Source organism: Carassius auratus, chromosome 49 (genome assembly GCF_003368295.1).
Source record: "Carassius auratus strain Wakin chromosome 49, ASM336829v1, whole genome shotgun sequence".
Lineage (NCBI taxonomy): Eukaryota > Metazoa > Chordata > Actinopteri > Cypriniformes > Cyprinidae > Carassius > Carassius auratus.
In genome coordinates, this window is record NC_039291.1 from 363,191 (window position 1) to 378,943 (window position 15,753).

Below are 15,753 nucleotides of genomic sequence, written 5' to 3' on the forward strand. Positions count from 1 at the left end.
GCTAGTTTAATTTAATTCAAATTACTTATACAATATACAATAAAATAAAGATGAAGGCAGCAAATGGGCTGTGGAATCTTGTTACAGTGTATATTGAACTTTAAACATTTACATAATAAAATAATAATAATAATAATAATAATAATTTGGAGTGATTGATATTCTGCTTCTCTCTCAGGTTCTATGGACATTGGATATTGGGAACCAAATGCCTCAGTTTCTGACCCCCAGGCCTAAACCAGCTTCCGGAAATAATAATAGCAATTATTATTATGCAGTATCCACACTTGATATGGGAATCAGTGATGAGGAATGGGAAAGACTGCAGAAGGCTCTTGACTGGCCTGGTCCAGATAAAGAAATCAATCAGCTGAATCTGAGCACAAGCCCAGTCCACTCAACATTCTCTATTGTGGGACTCAAAAACAGTTACAAAGTGGGAGATAGCATCTCCATTATTATCACAGCCAGAGACCACAACAACAACATGAAAAGATACGGAGGAGATTTTTTCAAAGCAAAGCTTTTCCATTCAAACCTAAAGGTGTGCTTATTTTATGATACAGTTTTGTGAATATGGCATATGTTTATGTTTGTTAGCTTACTTTACCAGCATACTGTACATTAGTTTTCTGCAGTACTGCAGTACACTTGACCTATTCCATTCTTCTTAAAGGCGAGTGTGTATGGGGAGGTTCTGGATCATCGTAATGGAACGTACTCTGTTGTTCTTCTCGTGCCCTGGGAAGGTCAGGCACAAGTTTTTGTACGTCTTGAGCACTCCAGCGAGGTTGTACAGATTCTTAAAAAATACAGAGAGTCTTCATTCCCACGCAGCCACTATAATGGCCACTTTGAAGGTCCAGGCCCCGAAAACACCAGGATCAGTGAAGTAGTAGAATGCAATCTTAAGTGGGGTGGAGATGGAAGTTGGAGTAAAGGCAACTGCTGCTGTGAGTATGAGGATATAAAAATGGGGACGGTGTGGCAGTGTGAGAGACCGAAGAAACTTTCCTGTGACAAACTGGTTCATCACTCAATGGGAGGTTTTAAAAGCCCTTTAAATGCATTTGAGAATCAACTTTTTACAAAGTAAGTTTGAAAGTGTTCATATGTAATTCAGAAAAAAAAAATTAAACTAGAAAAATTTCTAGAAAAAAAAAAAAATTATTACAATTTCTTCACAGGAAATTAACAAATGTTGCTATTTCTGGAGACAAAATCAACTTAAATGTCCTTCCCAACACTGCAGGCAATGGTTTGTTAACATATGGAAAATGTATTAACATGTATTCTTTTTTTATTATTATAATTCAATAAACGCATCTCTGCTTGAGTATTTTATTTGCTCAAGTGTGTGATATTAAAACTTTTCTGGCATATTTTGCTTATTCATCTTAATGTTAAATATTATCATGCACACATTGGCAGTGTTTCAGTAAATTAAATATTCAAGCCATAAACTTACACTATAAACCAAACATCTAACCAAATTCTAATTTTAATACACAGTCTTCTGCTTTCTCTTTATTAGTATTTTATTTAATGACATTTTATTTTTATTTTTTCCAAAAAGGAAATGAACAAAATATAGGCTACACAGATCACATATCAAACGACTGACATCTATAATGTAATGTTACAAATGAATGAAGAATTTGCATTGACAGTCTTTTCAGGTAAATGTTTCTTTGCTTTAGGCACAATGGAGAGATGCAGATCTGGCTTGAAAACACCGGTTCCAGCTGGGTTCTATTTGAAAGATGTTTGGAAGTCTTTTATATGCAACACTCAACAGTTCAATTCCCCCCAAATGGGAAATTGTCTTAAAAACAAAATTATCTACTTGTTGGGAGACTCCACCACAAGGCAGTGGTTTGAGTATTTAGAAAGAAATGTGCCAGGCAAGTTATCCAATGATATGACTTTGTTGTCTTTATTATTTTATGAGACTTCTTTGCATGAATGTCTAAAAATAACAATAAACAAGGTATTGACATACAGAGGCGCCACAAAGTATGTGGAAAATTAATCATGTATTAGAATGTCTTGGTATTAGATGAAAATATCAAACTATGTGGCACTCTGTTCAAGCAAAACATCAAAAAGACTTTCTTTAGCTTTTAAATTTGCAAAATGCTATTACAAAAATGGCTTATAAAAATTTATTCTGAGAAAAGCTTATGCAGCATTTGTTTGCAGAAGCTACTTGGTTTGATATTTTGCATCTAATGTAATTTAATTAAGACATGTATGTATTTCAGTGTCACTCAAAAAGATACTGTTCACCAAAAAAGTAAATTCTGTCATCACTTATTCAACCTCATTTTGTTCCAAACTTTCTCTGATCACAACAAACTTTTATATGCTCAAAGACCTTTGATACATTTGTAATTTTTTTCGTTTCTTTGTGTGTTTGTGTGTGTGTTCTGAAGTGTTCTGAAGTCTTTCTGAAATCAAAACTCATTGCAAAATAAAAAATTTACTGGCTTACAACATCAACGTAATGAAAGAAAAAGCAACAGTTGTCAAAAAATGCTCAAGTTCAGTTAAATTCATGTTGAACTGCAGTGAATTGCTCTCTTTAAGTCCATCCATAGATTTCTATTTGAATATGACTTAGCAAGTTGAATGTTCTTCAGTGGCCATCTAAAGCCATTGCGTTGCTCTTTTGGAATGGGTTTTTGATTTCAGGCTTTATGACAACGCTTCTCTTAAAGGGGATGGTGATTTTCTATATAGGCTCTGTACTTCTTGTGGCTGTTATAAGTCTAATGTAAGTTTTTCTTGTCTTTATTAGGCTTAACAAGAATGGATCTCCACACTCCTCGTACAGGTGGACCCCTGATGGCAGTGGAGATGAAAAATAATATAATTGTTCACTGGAAGCCACATGGTGTTCCTTTGCGATTTTATAAAATGCTCATTACTGACCTGCATCATATTGCCAATGATATTAATGAAATAGCTGGTGATCCTCATGCAGTTGTTGTCTTCACTATCTTTGCCCATCGGGTTTTCCACCCAATAACATTTTACATCCATGAAGTGGCCAAAATCCGTCAGTCTGTTGTTGCGTTGCTGAGCCGTGCACCACAGACTACTGTCATCATCAAGTCTGGAAACACTGCAGGACGAAAGGTATACTTGGTCACTTCCCATCCTACTTTGTTTCCAAATCATTTTCTACCTTGTTTCCTTATGATAATATTTATGGTTAACAAGAAAATATGGCAAATTTGGTCTTCTGTCTTTAAGTGTATACTAAAAGTCTAGGAACACTGTTGCTAGTGATCATGGAAAGGGATCATAAAAGGGCCATAAAATCATATTCAAAGTAGTCCATATGACTCAAGTGCTATTTTACAGGTCTTCTGAAGCAAAACAATGAAGTATAAATCATGAATAATGATTACCAATTATTTCCTTGACCATTCTGATATAAGTAAAATAGTTATTGGTTCTTTTGTGATAGGAGAGGTATATCATGTGATGTGTACTGAGATCCACACTGATCAACTATTAGTATTAAAACCCAGTTTCACAGACATGGCTTAAAGCTAGTCCCCGACTAAAATGTGTGTTTGAGCTGTCTCGTCTGAAAATATCTTGCTCTGACATGTCTTAAAATATGTAATTTCCATTGTTCTGTCTCAAGATGCACAAATTTGAAGTTTTTAACTAACTTTTAACTAAGGCTTGGTCCTGGCTTAAGCCCTGTCTGTGAAACCAGATCCTAAAACTATCTGCCTAGTGTAGGTCCTGCTCATGCTACCAAATATATTTGGTTACGTCTGCAACCAAGGTCTGCTGAGAAAGGGAACAAGACTTTGTTGCTGATGCTTTTGGGAACACTATCAGTGTGACTGGTGTCCAGAGCACATGACTTAAGTGCAATAATCTTATTGGCCGATGACAGTCCATGACATCACTTCTGTTGCATTCGTGAGTAATAGAGGGCATATATAGTAAACATCATCAACTTTTTTTGTCTGAAGTAGATGTTTGCAGGCTGGCCTGAAGCATGGCAATGAGACGCAGTGTTTCGTTCACCTTCTTAGAGAACCATGGCTATACTCGTTACTGTAATGACTGGGTGAAGGAGTGGCATGAAACAAGTTCAAGGTAAACACAATTTAACGGAGACAATGAAACATGACAATACTGAGACACAAATATGATGAAGGGAGGAATACACAGTCCAGGATGGTGGCGATGTGTGAAGTATGAGTGATAGCTGTTGCTGATGACAATTAACGGAGACGCCCACAAACTAATCAATGCTGACGCGTAACACACAGACTTCACCCACAAAGTGCAAAACCCAGAGATCACGGAAAGTACCACCCCCCCAAGAACGCCTCCTGGAGTTCCCTGAAGGGCCTACCTGCTGATTGTAATCATCAATAAGGGAGTGATACAGTATGTACCCAACTCCTCTCCTACGGACCGTAACCTTCCCAGTCCACCAAGTACTTGAATCCTCGTCCCCTCCGTCTCGAGTCCAGAATACGATTCACTGAATAAGTCGGTTCCCCATCTATGAGACACTGCGGCGGGGGAACCGGGGGTAGGCGGATTAATATGTGAATAAATCAAAGGTTTAATTTTGGACACATGGAAGGCAGGATGTATTATCCTGTACGCTGGAGGTAGAATCAGGCGGATTGTCACCGGACTAAAGATCTTGGTGAAAGTACACAGGCCAATGAATTTGGGAGCTAATTTGTTAGAAATGGAACGGATAGGAATATTGTTAGTAGAAAGCCACACTTTTTGACCCACGACGTAAACGGTAGACTTTGACCGGTGGCGATCGGCCTTGGCCTTAGTGCACTCCCTTATCTGGAGCAGAGTCTCGCAGGCTCTGGTCCAGGTGCGGTGGCACTTCTGGACAAATGCGTGAGCGGAGGGGACCAGACTAGGAAAAGCTGGTGGCTGGTAACCTAAGCTGCACTGAAATGGAGAGAGGCCCGTGGCTGACACAATTGTGAGCGTATTCCACCATAGAGAGTTGTTGTCTCCAGGAAGAAGGATTTTTGGAGACTAAACATCGCAACGTTTTCTCTAAATCTTGGTTGGCTCGCTCAAACTGCCCATAGACAGACTAACCATCGCTCCTAGCAATTTACAAAATTCCTTCCAAAATTTGAATATGAATTGGGATCCCCTGTCAGAAACTACGTCTACCGGCTAGCGTGATATGTGACCAGGGTCAAACTGGCGCAAACTGAGCAAGCCAAAACAAAATTGTGGACGCTGCAAGCCATAAGTGGCCACCAGAATCTTTGTTTAACTAAACCCTTGGTTCGGCTTATCCCTGGATGACAAGCAACGTTAGAGCAGTGACCCCACTGAATAACCTCATTACTCCTCCGGCACAAATAAACGATTCGGTGGGCAATCGGGTGGAGGCGTTACCCCTTCTAAGGCCGTCTTGACCTTCCCATACGAATGCTGAGATGACTATTTTCTCAGGTAAAATACACTCTGAAGTCACCGGGCGGGCGGAAGGATCAAAGAGACGTGACAAAGAATCGTGTTTGACATTTTTGGAACCCGGGCGGTACGACAGAGTAAAATCAAAATGACCGGAAAAAAGTGTCCACCGAGCCTGCCTGGAATTGAGTCTTTTGGCAGTTCTAATGTACTCTAAATTCTTGTGATTGATCCAAACAATGAAAGGTACCCCTGACCCTTCCAAACTGTGATGCCACTCCTATAAATCTTATGTGACAGCCAACAATTCTCTGTTACCAATGTCATAATTGTGTTCAGCAGGAGATAAATGATGTGAGAAAATCGTGCAGGGATGCATCTTATCGTCCTAGGAAGCACGTTGGGAAAGAACTGCTCCTACCCCCACCTCTGATGCGTCGACCTCCACCACGAACGGCCATGTTGGATCAGGGGCTACAAGGATGGGAGCCGAAATTAAGCGGCTCTTGAGGTTGGTAAATGCAGTCTCGGCTGCATCCGACCAAATGAACGGAGTACTGGGGGAGGTCAAGGCCTTCAGAGGTGAGACTAGTTGCTGAAATTACGAATGAAACGTCGATAAAAATTGGCGAATCCCAGAAACCGCTGAAGGGGCCTTACGGGAATCTGGAGATGGCCAATCTATCACAGCCTTAACTTTGTCAGAATCCATACGTATTCCCTCGGACGAGACGATATACCCTAGGAAGGGAACAGACTGTGCATGGAATACGCATTTCTCCACCTTGACAAAAAGCCCATTCTCAAGTAATCTCTGGAGCACTCATCTGACATGTTGCACATGTTCCTGGAGATATGAAGAAAAAATCAGTATGTCATCCTGGTAAACATATATAAACTGATCTACGATGTCTCTCAACACGTCATTAACAAGTGCTTGGAAAACCCCTGGCGAGTTGGTGAGCCCGAACGGCATCACCAAATATTCAAATTTCTCTCTAGGGGTGTTAAAGGCGGTTATCCATTCATCCCCCTTTCTGATGCGGACCAAATAATAAGTTTTACGTAAATCCAAATTTATGAATATGGATGCTCCCTGTAACCTCTCGAAAGCTGAAGACATCAACGGTAATGGTGAGGTGTTCTTTATCATGATGTTGTTCAGCTCTCGGTAGTCAATACAAGGTCGCAGAGAACCATCCTTCTTACCCACAAAAAATATATATATATATGTATTCTCTCCAGAATAGAGAGTAAAGCTTGCTTTTAGGCGGAGACTTACCTGGAACTAAATCTATAGGACAGTCAAAGGGTCGATGTGGAGGAAGATAAGCAGCATGGGACTTAATGAACACCCCCTTCAGGTCCAAGTATTCTACGGGCACGTTTGATAACACCATGGTCTCCTTCTGAAAGACAGAAACAGGCACAACAGGACAAGCAGAAACCAGACAAGACTCATGACAACTTTCACTCCACAAGGTGACTGTGTTGGAACCCCAATCCACTCGTGGATTATGTTTGATTAACCAGGGGTGACCTAAAACAATGGGAGCGACAGGGGGGTCCATGAGGTAAAAGGATATGGTTTCACTGTTGTTGCCTGAGGTGAGCAGAGTTATGGGATTAGTGTAGTGAGTGACGTGTGGCAGTTACTGGCCATTGAGTGCGGTGACATGGATGGGATGAGACACAGGAAGGACAGGAATGTTCAAGTGATGTGCAAGGAGAGAGTCAATGAAATTACCTTCGGCCCCAGAGTCCAGAAGGGCGTGACAGTCGTGAGTGTGGTTCTCCCAGCGTAGTTTCACCGGAAGGAGATTCGAAGATGTGGTTGAGGACTTCACGGCGGAGATCCCACCCGATAGGAAGTCGGGAAGTCGTGGCCTGTGGGAAGTCGTGGCCTAATGGTTAGAGGGTTGGACTCCCAATCGAAGGGTTGTGGGTTCTAGTCTCGGGCCGGACGGAATTGTGGGTGGGGGGAGTGCATGTACAGTTCTCTCTCCACCTTCAATACCACGACTTAGGTGCCCTTGAGCAAGGCATCGAACCCCCAACTGCTCCCCGGGCGCCGCAGCATAAATGGCTGCCCACTGCTCCGGGTGTGTGCTCACAGTGTGTGTGTTTGTGTTCACTGCTCTGTGTGTGTGCATTTCGGATGGGTTAAATGCAGAGCACAAATTCTGAGTATGGGTCACCATACTTGGCTGAATGTCACTTCACTTTTCACTTTAGTAGCCTCAAACTTACTACCGGGCTGGCTCTTTTACCAGGCATGAATGGATGGAATGCTCCGAGCCACCGCAATATAAACATAGTCCTTGGGACCTCCGCCGGTCTCTCTCCCTCCGTGAAAGCCGAGCTCTACCCACCTGCATGGGTTCGTGATCGTAGACGGGACCAACCATGTTCTCTCAACCCGTGCGGCCCCTTTCCAGAGAGACGTAATGGCTTATAGGACTGGCTTGTCTACCCAGGCGATTAATCCGAGTGTCCACAAGGAGGGCCAGGTCGATAAGGCCATTAAGCGTTGCAGGCAGCTTGAGGAGGTAGATCTCCTTCTGAACATGGTCGGCCAGCCCATGCAGGAATCGATCCCACTGCGCCGCCTCGTTCCACTGGCACGCGGCCACCAGGGTGCGGAACTGAATGGAATAATCCGCCACCGATGTTTTCCCTTGCTGGAGGTCCGAGAGCTGGTGAGCGGCCTCCCTGCCAGCCGCGGCTCGATCGAATACTGGTTTCATTTCTTCCGAGAGGGTGTGGAATGAGGCACAACACGGATGTTGATTCTCCCACAAAACGCCGTCCCCCATAAGGCAGCCCCGCCAGAGAGTAGGGTAAGAGCAAACGAAACCTTGGACTCTTCTGTCACGAAGGTCCGGGGCTGCAATGCAAAATGCATGGAACATTTGTTAAGGAAAGTATTGCAAAAGTTAGGCTCACTGGAGTAGCTCTCTGGTGCCAGAAGTCACGGCTTATAAAGTCGAAATATTACGCGAATGGGTTCTGGGAGATAGGTAAAGTTACTGGGAAGCAGAGGACCCTACTTTAAAACATTCAACAATGGGGGAGGATTCTACTTTATGTTAAAGGGATATGTTCTGTATCTTACGAGTCCTACATGTGCCATATAACTGTCAGGCAAAACAACTTGAGATTCATTCGAAAGTACAGTTAAACAGTTTATTGAGGAAAAATCAAAACACAATGCAAGAGAGTAAGGATGTCATGGGTGCAGACACATAAAACTTGGCAGAACAGGGACTACAATGGGTGAGGAATAGTAGAGTCCAAGAAAACAGTCAAGAGAATTAATCCAACACAGACAACGAAACAGGAAAACAGGAGACAGAAGACACAGCATGAAAAAAACTAAAGGACATGAGCACCACAATGATCCGACAGACAGACAAAACACAGCAACAATATACAGAGAAGCTGATGAGCCAGACTTAAATCATATTAGCTCATCAGCTGTCATTCTGCACAGAAAACCCCAGTTTCCTGTGCATCAACCTTACGAAAATCATTATAAATAAAACACATAATGTACTTTAATGGACAAAGACAGTGGTATAAACGAGTCGTAGACAGTTTATTCAATATGGAAAAATTCTTAAAGGGGGGGTGAAATGCTCGTTTTCACTCAATATCCTGTTAATCTTGAGTACCTATAGAGTAGTACTGCATCCTTCATAACTCCAAAAAGTCTTTAGTTTTATTTTATTCATAAGAGAAAGATAGTCTGTACCGATTTTTCCCAGAAAAACACGAGCGTCTGTAGGCGTGACGTGTGGGCGGAGCTAAAGAATCACGAGCGCGAGTAGGCTTTTGCTTTGATAGCGTTTGGAAGCTGTGACATTACCCTAGGTATTCACACTCCATCCCAGTAGGTGGCGGAAATGCACCAAAAGCTGGTTTGCCAACCGCCAATAAACAATAAAGAAGAAGAAGAAGCTGTGACATTAAGTTAGGACAAAACCAACCAAAACAAACCATGGCTAACAGTCAGATTCAGCGTATATTTATGATCCAGAATCAGATCCAGAGGCTGAAATTTAACAAGAGCAGCAGCAACAACAGCGTCTCTATGTGGTATGTACTGAAACTGTATATATATTTGCTTAGCGGTTTTGGAAAATGACTAAGTTCCACTTTGTCGTCTTTTTTTTTTTTTTTTTTTTTTAAGCTGTACATGTGGAAAGTGCAGTTTGATGACAACATTGCATGTTGTTTACTTGATGTGTTTACACGCCGACAGCTAAGTTAACAACACAGAGATATTTGAAGCAGTTTTACTCGTGCAGTTTGATGACAACATCACATGTTGTTTACTTGATGTGCTTACACGCCGACAGCTAAGTTAACAACACAGAGATATTTGAAGCCGTTTTACTCACCGCATGCGGTTCCAACACACGATCGTGACCCTTTTTCGTTGGGACTGCATTATCCTTAAGAAATAAACGATGTGCAAATCCGTCTTCAAACTGGGCCTTGTTTGTAAAACAAGCATCTTCGAAATGCAGGGGAACAAACACAAACACTTGCACAACTCCGTTGATGCTCTGTAAAAATAAACTCCATCCACTGGTCCCTTAATGTTGTTTCTCTTTAGGTAATCTGTGCAGGGTTGTCTTGCCCTGGCAACCAAAAACACACTCCTTTTGTGACATTTCGCGACGCTCTCGCTCTGATCAGTGAAGTCTGTTGTGCTCTCAGTGCTGTGCTATACGGGAGCGTGCGCTCTTCCGGGAGAAGTGCCCTCAGGACCCATATAAGGAAATTCTGCTCCATCTAACGTCACACAGAGCCATACTCGGAAAAAACTTTCTGAAACTTGTGACAAACCAGAAGGAGTATTTTTGGAACAGAAATACTCCTTCAAACGTACAACTTAATTTTTGAAACTTTGTCCATGTTTAGCATGGGAATCCAACTCTTTAACAGTGTAAAAAACTCAGTATGCATGAAATAGCATTTCACCCCCCCTTTAAAACTAAACTTTGCATGTTGCGTTTATTCTGGGCTCACCTGCTTTCCTTTACATATGAGTTAGGTATTTTAATAATGTAGAGAAGCATATAGAGTTTGGCTTTAATCATCTTAGTCCATTATACCACATTTTGCGGTATGTGAGACAAATACAATATATATATATATATATATATATATATATATATATATATTAACATAATGAACTGTATTTAATTTGATATTTTAATAGCATCTTAATACATTAAGCCATGTTAAGTGTTTATGTTTTTCTATGGGAGGAAAACACTTAATGAGAGACTTTGCGCAAGCGTTCATATTCTGATGTTCTGGCCACGGATTTGCCGGTCTTGTCTTTTTCTTGCAGGACCCTGTACATTATAGTAATAAATTAGTTTTAATAATTTAATCACCACCACAGCGTCTTGTCTCCATTGGCAACACGCACTATTTGTGTTGATTGCAAGTGTCGCAAGTAGCGGATAGTGCAAGTTATTGATTTTGATTTGCCAAAACAGAACAATTTGCACTGTATTTACAGTGGGACAATTTTCATACAATACTATAACCTAGAAATAATTTAAAGGGGTCACTTGCAAGTCACAGCAGCACGAAATATGTGCCCAGCCACATCTGTTTCAAATATTATTCTAATTAACAGTGAGTGGTGGTTTCAGACATTTCAGACTCTTATTCTGCTGAAAGAATGAAAAGATGTGCTGAAGCATGATCGATTTGACCAATCAGATGAAAGCAGTGTTTCAGCGCCGCCCACAAGTGCGTATTAAATATTGAAGCCATAAACCGATTTTGTAAACCACAAAAGACAAAATGAGATATAGAGCCAAAAACTCATTTTCCATTTGTTAACCTAAACAGAAAAACGAATAAACAAGCCATTTTTCCATTTCTCGTTATTGAATTCTAAATAGGAAATTATAGGGCTTTGATTCTACTAGCGATTTGATTGGAGACCAACAGTCAATCACAATTGACCTTTAATTTTCCGATTGGTTGATATTGTGGCATGCTGTTGGAAATTGAGCGAGTCGTGTGTCAAGAGTTGAGCGCGCACAGAATTAAGAGGCTGAGAGAGAGAGAGAGAAAGGGACTTGATAGGAGCGCAGAGAATAAGTTTGTGAGAGAGCACCTGAGTAAACTGCGTGAGAAGGGTTATTACTGCACGTTAATATGGATAATAGCAAATACAAATACATTTATTGCACTGTTTTTTCTTTGCTCAAACGATTTTTTTTTTTTGCAATTGTTAATTTCTGTTCAAAATATAATGTAATGTGCTTGCAAAATATAGTTCTCTGTGCTCAAAACGTACAATTACTCGCTCAGGATTCAGGGCACAAAAATAACGCCATAGTTGCAGTGCAGCTGTCTTCCACCCATGTTCTGTTTAGAAACATAAAATCCAGATTGTTAGTTGTTATAAAGTCCTTGATTAGAAATTATTTTTATTTTTTTAGTGAGCGAATGTTTAAAAAATGCTAACTTGATGGCAGTGCTTTGTGTCTTTACATCGATCTTAGTTTGATGCATAATAGGCCGCAGATTAGATGAGTTTGCCCTTCGGCTTGAAAAGGCCTAAGACTTTCTATCACGTTATAAAACTGAAATAGAGAAAGGCACACTGGGTTCCCGCTTTTTCTGTAAACATTTGTGAATGTCACTGCTATTATAGTGGGGACCCTACACATACTGTATCACTGAGAGCTGCTCTCAGTAGTTTTTGGTTCACCTTCAGCAGATAGAGGCTGAAGGTGAAATGAGTCTTGGGTGCCCATGACCCTGATGTCAGTTCACTGTTTGTCCTTCCTTGAAACACTTATGTTAGGTAGTGAGATATGCATACCACAAACTCCCCACAAGACCTTTTTGAGATACTCTGACTCGGTTGTCTATCAGTATCTGATCCTTTCAGAGTCACTCAGATCTTTTCTGGTCAATGTATCCCTGCCTCTGTTTAATTATTTTTATCCCCGGTGAGGATATCTCCGCGACTAGCAACTTTTTGGACAATCATTATTCAGTCTCTGAGACTCTCTGGTGCTGCCGCACGAGCGCGATGTCTCTCTTTTAGGGGTGGGCGGATCGATCTAAATATCGATAGTATCGATGGCAACACTGGTATTGGTATCGGATCGATAAAATAGTAATTGAATCGATATTTGAATTTAAATATCTCTAATCTATGTTCAATATACTTTGCTCATGTCTTCTAACTCTACAATCCTGAGCAAACGTTGCAGTGCTTCCCATCCTGGCCCACTTTGCTACGCCTCCCCCTCCTGCTTCTCTGCCGTGATTCGTTGTTGTCTCATCATGTGACTCACTGACACAACGCGGCGAAGATCAGCGAACAGAGTGAGTGAAGCTAATAGCACATTGAAGTCCGCAAAGGTATATTTGTTCTTTGTTTGTTCTTCAGTAATAATTGTGTGAACTTTATTTCATTTGCTTTTAAAACCAGAAAAAAATTGAGAGATGTTTATTATTCTTTATTTATTTATTTTTAAAAGTCTGTAAAGCAGGTGTGCTCAACCCTGCTCCTGGCGATCGACTGTCCTGCAAAGTTTAGCTCCAATCCTAATCAAACACACCTGAAGCAACTAATCAAGGTCTTCGGGCTCACTTAAAAATTAAAAGGCAGGTGTGTTTGATTAGGGTTGGAGCCAAACTTTGCAAGATAGTCGATCACCAGGAACAGGGTTGGGCACCCCTGGTGTAAAGAATTCATTCTACAGTGCCTAATAACTAATAATTTTGTGGACTTCAATACATTAATAAAACTATTGCCTAAATAATTGATCATTCATTCACCTCAGAAATAATGACATACATAGACCTACTGCTCTCCCCTACACAAATGTTTTTTTCTTTTTAAGTAAAAAGTATCATATTGATATCGGTATCAGCAATACTGACCCTATATGTATTTGGTATCGGATTGATACCAAATTTTGCAGTATCGCCCACCACTACTCTCTTTCCCAGCGCGAGCCTCTCTCTCTGCATCTGCTGTGTTCAGCGAGTGCAGACAGGAGCAGCACTTTCAGTTAAAAAAAAAGAATATTCTGTTGCTTCTAACTCTGTTTTACAAACAAGTATAGGCGACATCAGTCACAGCACAACAACTGACTATATCATATATGTGTTTAATTTCATTAGTGCAGATTAATGTTTGAGAGCTGGTTAGTCTTATGGACTGTGTTTCAATCATTTTTATATTCATTCCGTTGTCTGACAACAGAAACATTAAAATATAGTAATAAAAGCAGTTTTATTGAGAATTACATTAAATGGCTGAATTAAAATGCAGTATGTGAGCATAGGGAGGCAATACAATACGACGCACTAACGTCATAAATATTCTAATTAGCGCATGACGTAATCTAGTTCATGTTCTCATGATTTATTTTTATGAATTAAAATGTTTCAAAACACCCCCCTGTTTTTTTTTTTTTTTTTTTTTTTTTCACAAATCGCACCCTGAATATAGTCAATGTTATTCACTTTACCTGTCAGTGGTTTTAATGTGGTTGATCAGTGGGATGTCATTTGCAAAGTAGCAATACATACAGTATAAACAACAGACTTTATGTAGATTGTCCAAACCAGCATTGCTTATTCCAGGTCTGAAAGTATCATTTGCTACTGATCTTTACATTTGTAGGCTAAATATGTTTATTCTACCTCAACCAAACTATGTCTTTATACACTTTTATATTTTATTTTATGGAAGCTTCATTTACTAGAAACGTTCTGTTTTTTGATTCTGATTTGTGTTCTTACAGAATATTTTTCAAAGTGATTGGTTAACCATGCAGCTGAACACAGTGATGCGAGAGATGTTTAGAGATGTTCATGGAGTAATCTACTTAGATGTATGGCAGATGACTTCCTGTCACTATCTACATGAAAATATTCACCCAGGACCTGTTATCGTTGCTAATGAGGTCAATCTGTTTCTGTCATATGTCTGTCCTATCTGATTAATCATTTACAATTACACAGCCCCAAAGAATAATATTTATCTTGCTTTGCTATCATCAGCAATATAAAAACAATAAGACGGCATAAAAACTTGTATACAGACTTGTATGAACAGCTTACAAATACCCTTATGAATAATGGATAATTTATTGCATTAGAAAGGCTAAACCTAAATTGTTTTAACGGACTAATTTGTAAATAAAGTGATTATGTTATAACGGTTTTGTTTTTTTCCATTCATTTGTGTAATTTTACAGTAAATACAATTTAAACTTACTAAAATTATAATATTATACACTGTTTTCAGCATACCACAATCAGTTTTCAGTATTGAAGAACAAATGTAATCATTTGTATGAAGTTGACTGCAATTTTCATTATTGCTGATACTGTTAAATGTACCAAGCTAATACAACAGTTAAAAACTGGGATAACCTACATATACTGACATGACTATGACTTCAAGTTGTTTATAAGTTGTTTAAACTGCCACAGGAGCTGCAGAAACAGTTATACTCTACCATCACTGAATCCATCCTCTGGACATCAATAACTGTCTAGTTAAGCTCTGCTAACAAATCTGTCCTCAGAAGACAATGGAGTATAGTCCGGACTGCTGAGCAAATCACTGGTACAACCCTCCCTTCGCTCCAAGAACTGTAGTTATCCAGAGTGAGCAAAAGGACTGGCAAAATCACTCTGCATCCCTCACATCCAGCACACTCTCTCTTTGAACTGTTGACTTCTGGTCGACACTCCAGAGATCTGAGCACCAGAACGGACATTCACAGGAACAGTTTCTTCCCTCAGGCAATCCATCTCATGAACACTTGACAACAATTGTGGAACACACAACACTATGTATCCACTCATAGACTTATTTATCTAACACACATACTTAGTTTATACTTCAAATTTGCACATAGTATACCTGTAAGTACAAAACTGTCTACTGTAATGTACCTATACATACAATTGTCAATTTGTATATTGTTATTCCTTTTATATATATATATATATGTGTGTGTGTGTGTGTGTGTGTGTGTGTGTGTGTGTGTGTGTGTGTGTGTGTGTGTGTGTGTGTTTGTGAGTGAGTGAGTGAATGGAAGCTGGTGGAACAATTAATCTACAGACAGCAGTCAAAATGCGGCAACTTCAGGTACGGCAGAGGAAAGACAGACACAGCCAAAAACATGTGATAACCATTACTAGCTTTGCTAGCCTACACCGAACAAACAGTGGCCCTCATATAACACATGAGCTAAAGCCATTCATGCAGCAATTGGGAAAATTATAGCCATTGACTTGCAG

General features: G+C 40.1%; 1 protein-coding gene across 1 annotated transcript; it reads left to right on the forward strand.

The window, feature by feature from the left end:
* The first annotated feature begins 208 nt into the window (after window positions 1–208).
* On the forward strand, window positions 209–14,518 carry LOC113065979 (NXPE family member 3-like). Its single transcript, XM_026237511.1, has 6 exons — window positions 209–544; window positions 677–1,092; window positions 1,188–1,258; window positions 1,701–1,904; window positions 2,801–3,141; window positions 14,244–14,518. The coding sequence occupies exons 1-6, from the start codon at window positions 209–211 to the stop codon at window positions 14,439–14,441; spliced, it is 1,566 nt and encodes a 521-aa protein (XP_026093296.1). The 3' UTR covers window positions 14,442–14,518.
* Window positions 14,519–15,753: the final 1,235 nt, after the last annotated feature.

Coding starts and splice junctions, on each gene's coding strand:
- LOC113065979 (XM_026237511.1), top strand. CDS start 209: ATGCCTCAGTTTCTGACCCCCAGGCCTAAACCAGCTTCCGGAAATAAT. Junction 1,259..1,700: donor TCCCAACACTGCAGGCAATG/GTTTGTTAACAT, acceptor TCTTTGCTTTAG/GCACAATGGAGAGATGCAGA. Junction 1,905..2,800: donor TTTAGAAAGAAATGTGCCAG/GCAAGTTATCCA, acceptor TGTCTTTATTAG/GCTTAACAAGAATGGATCTC.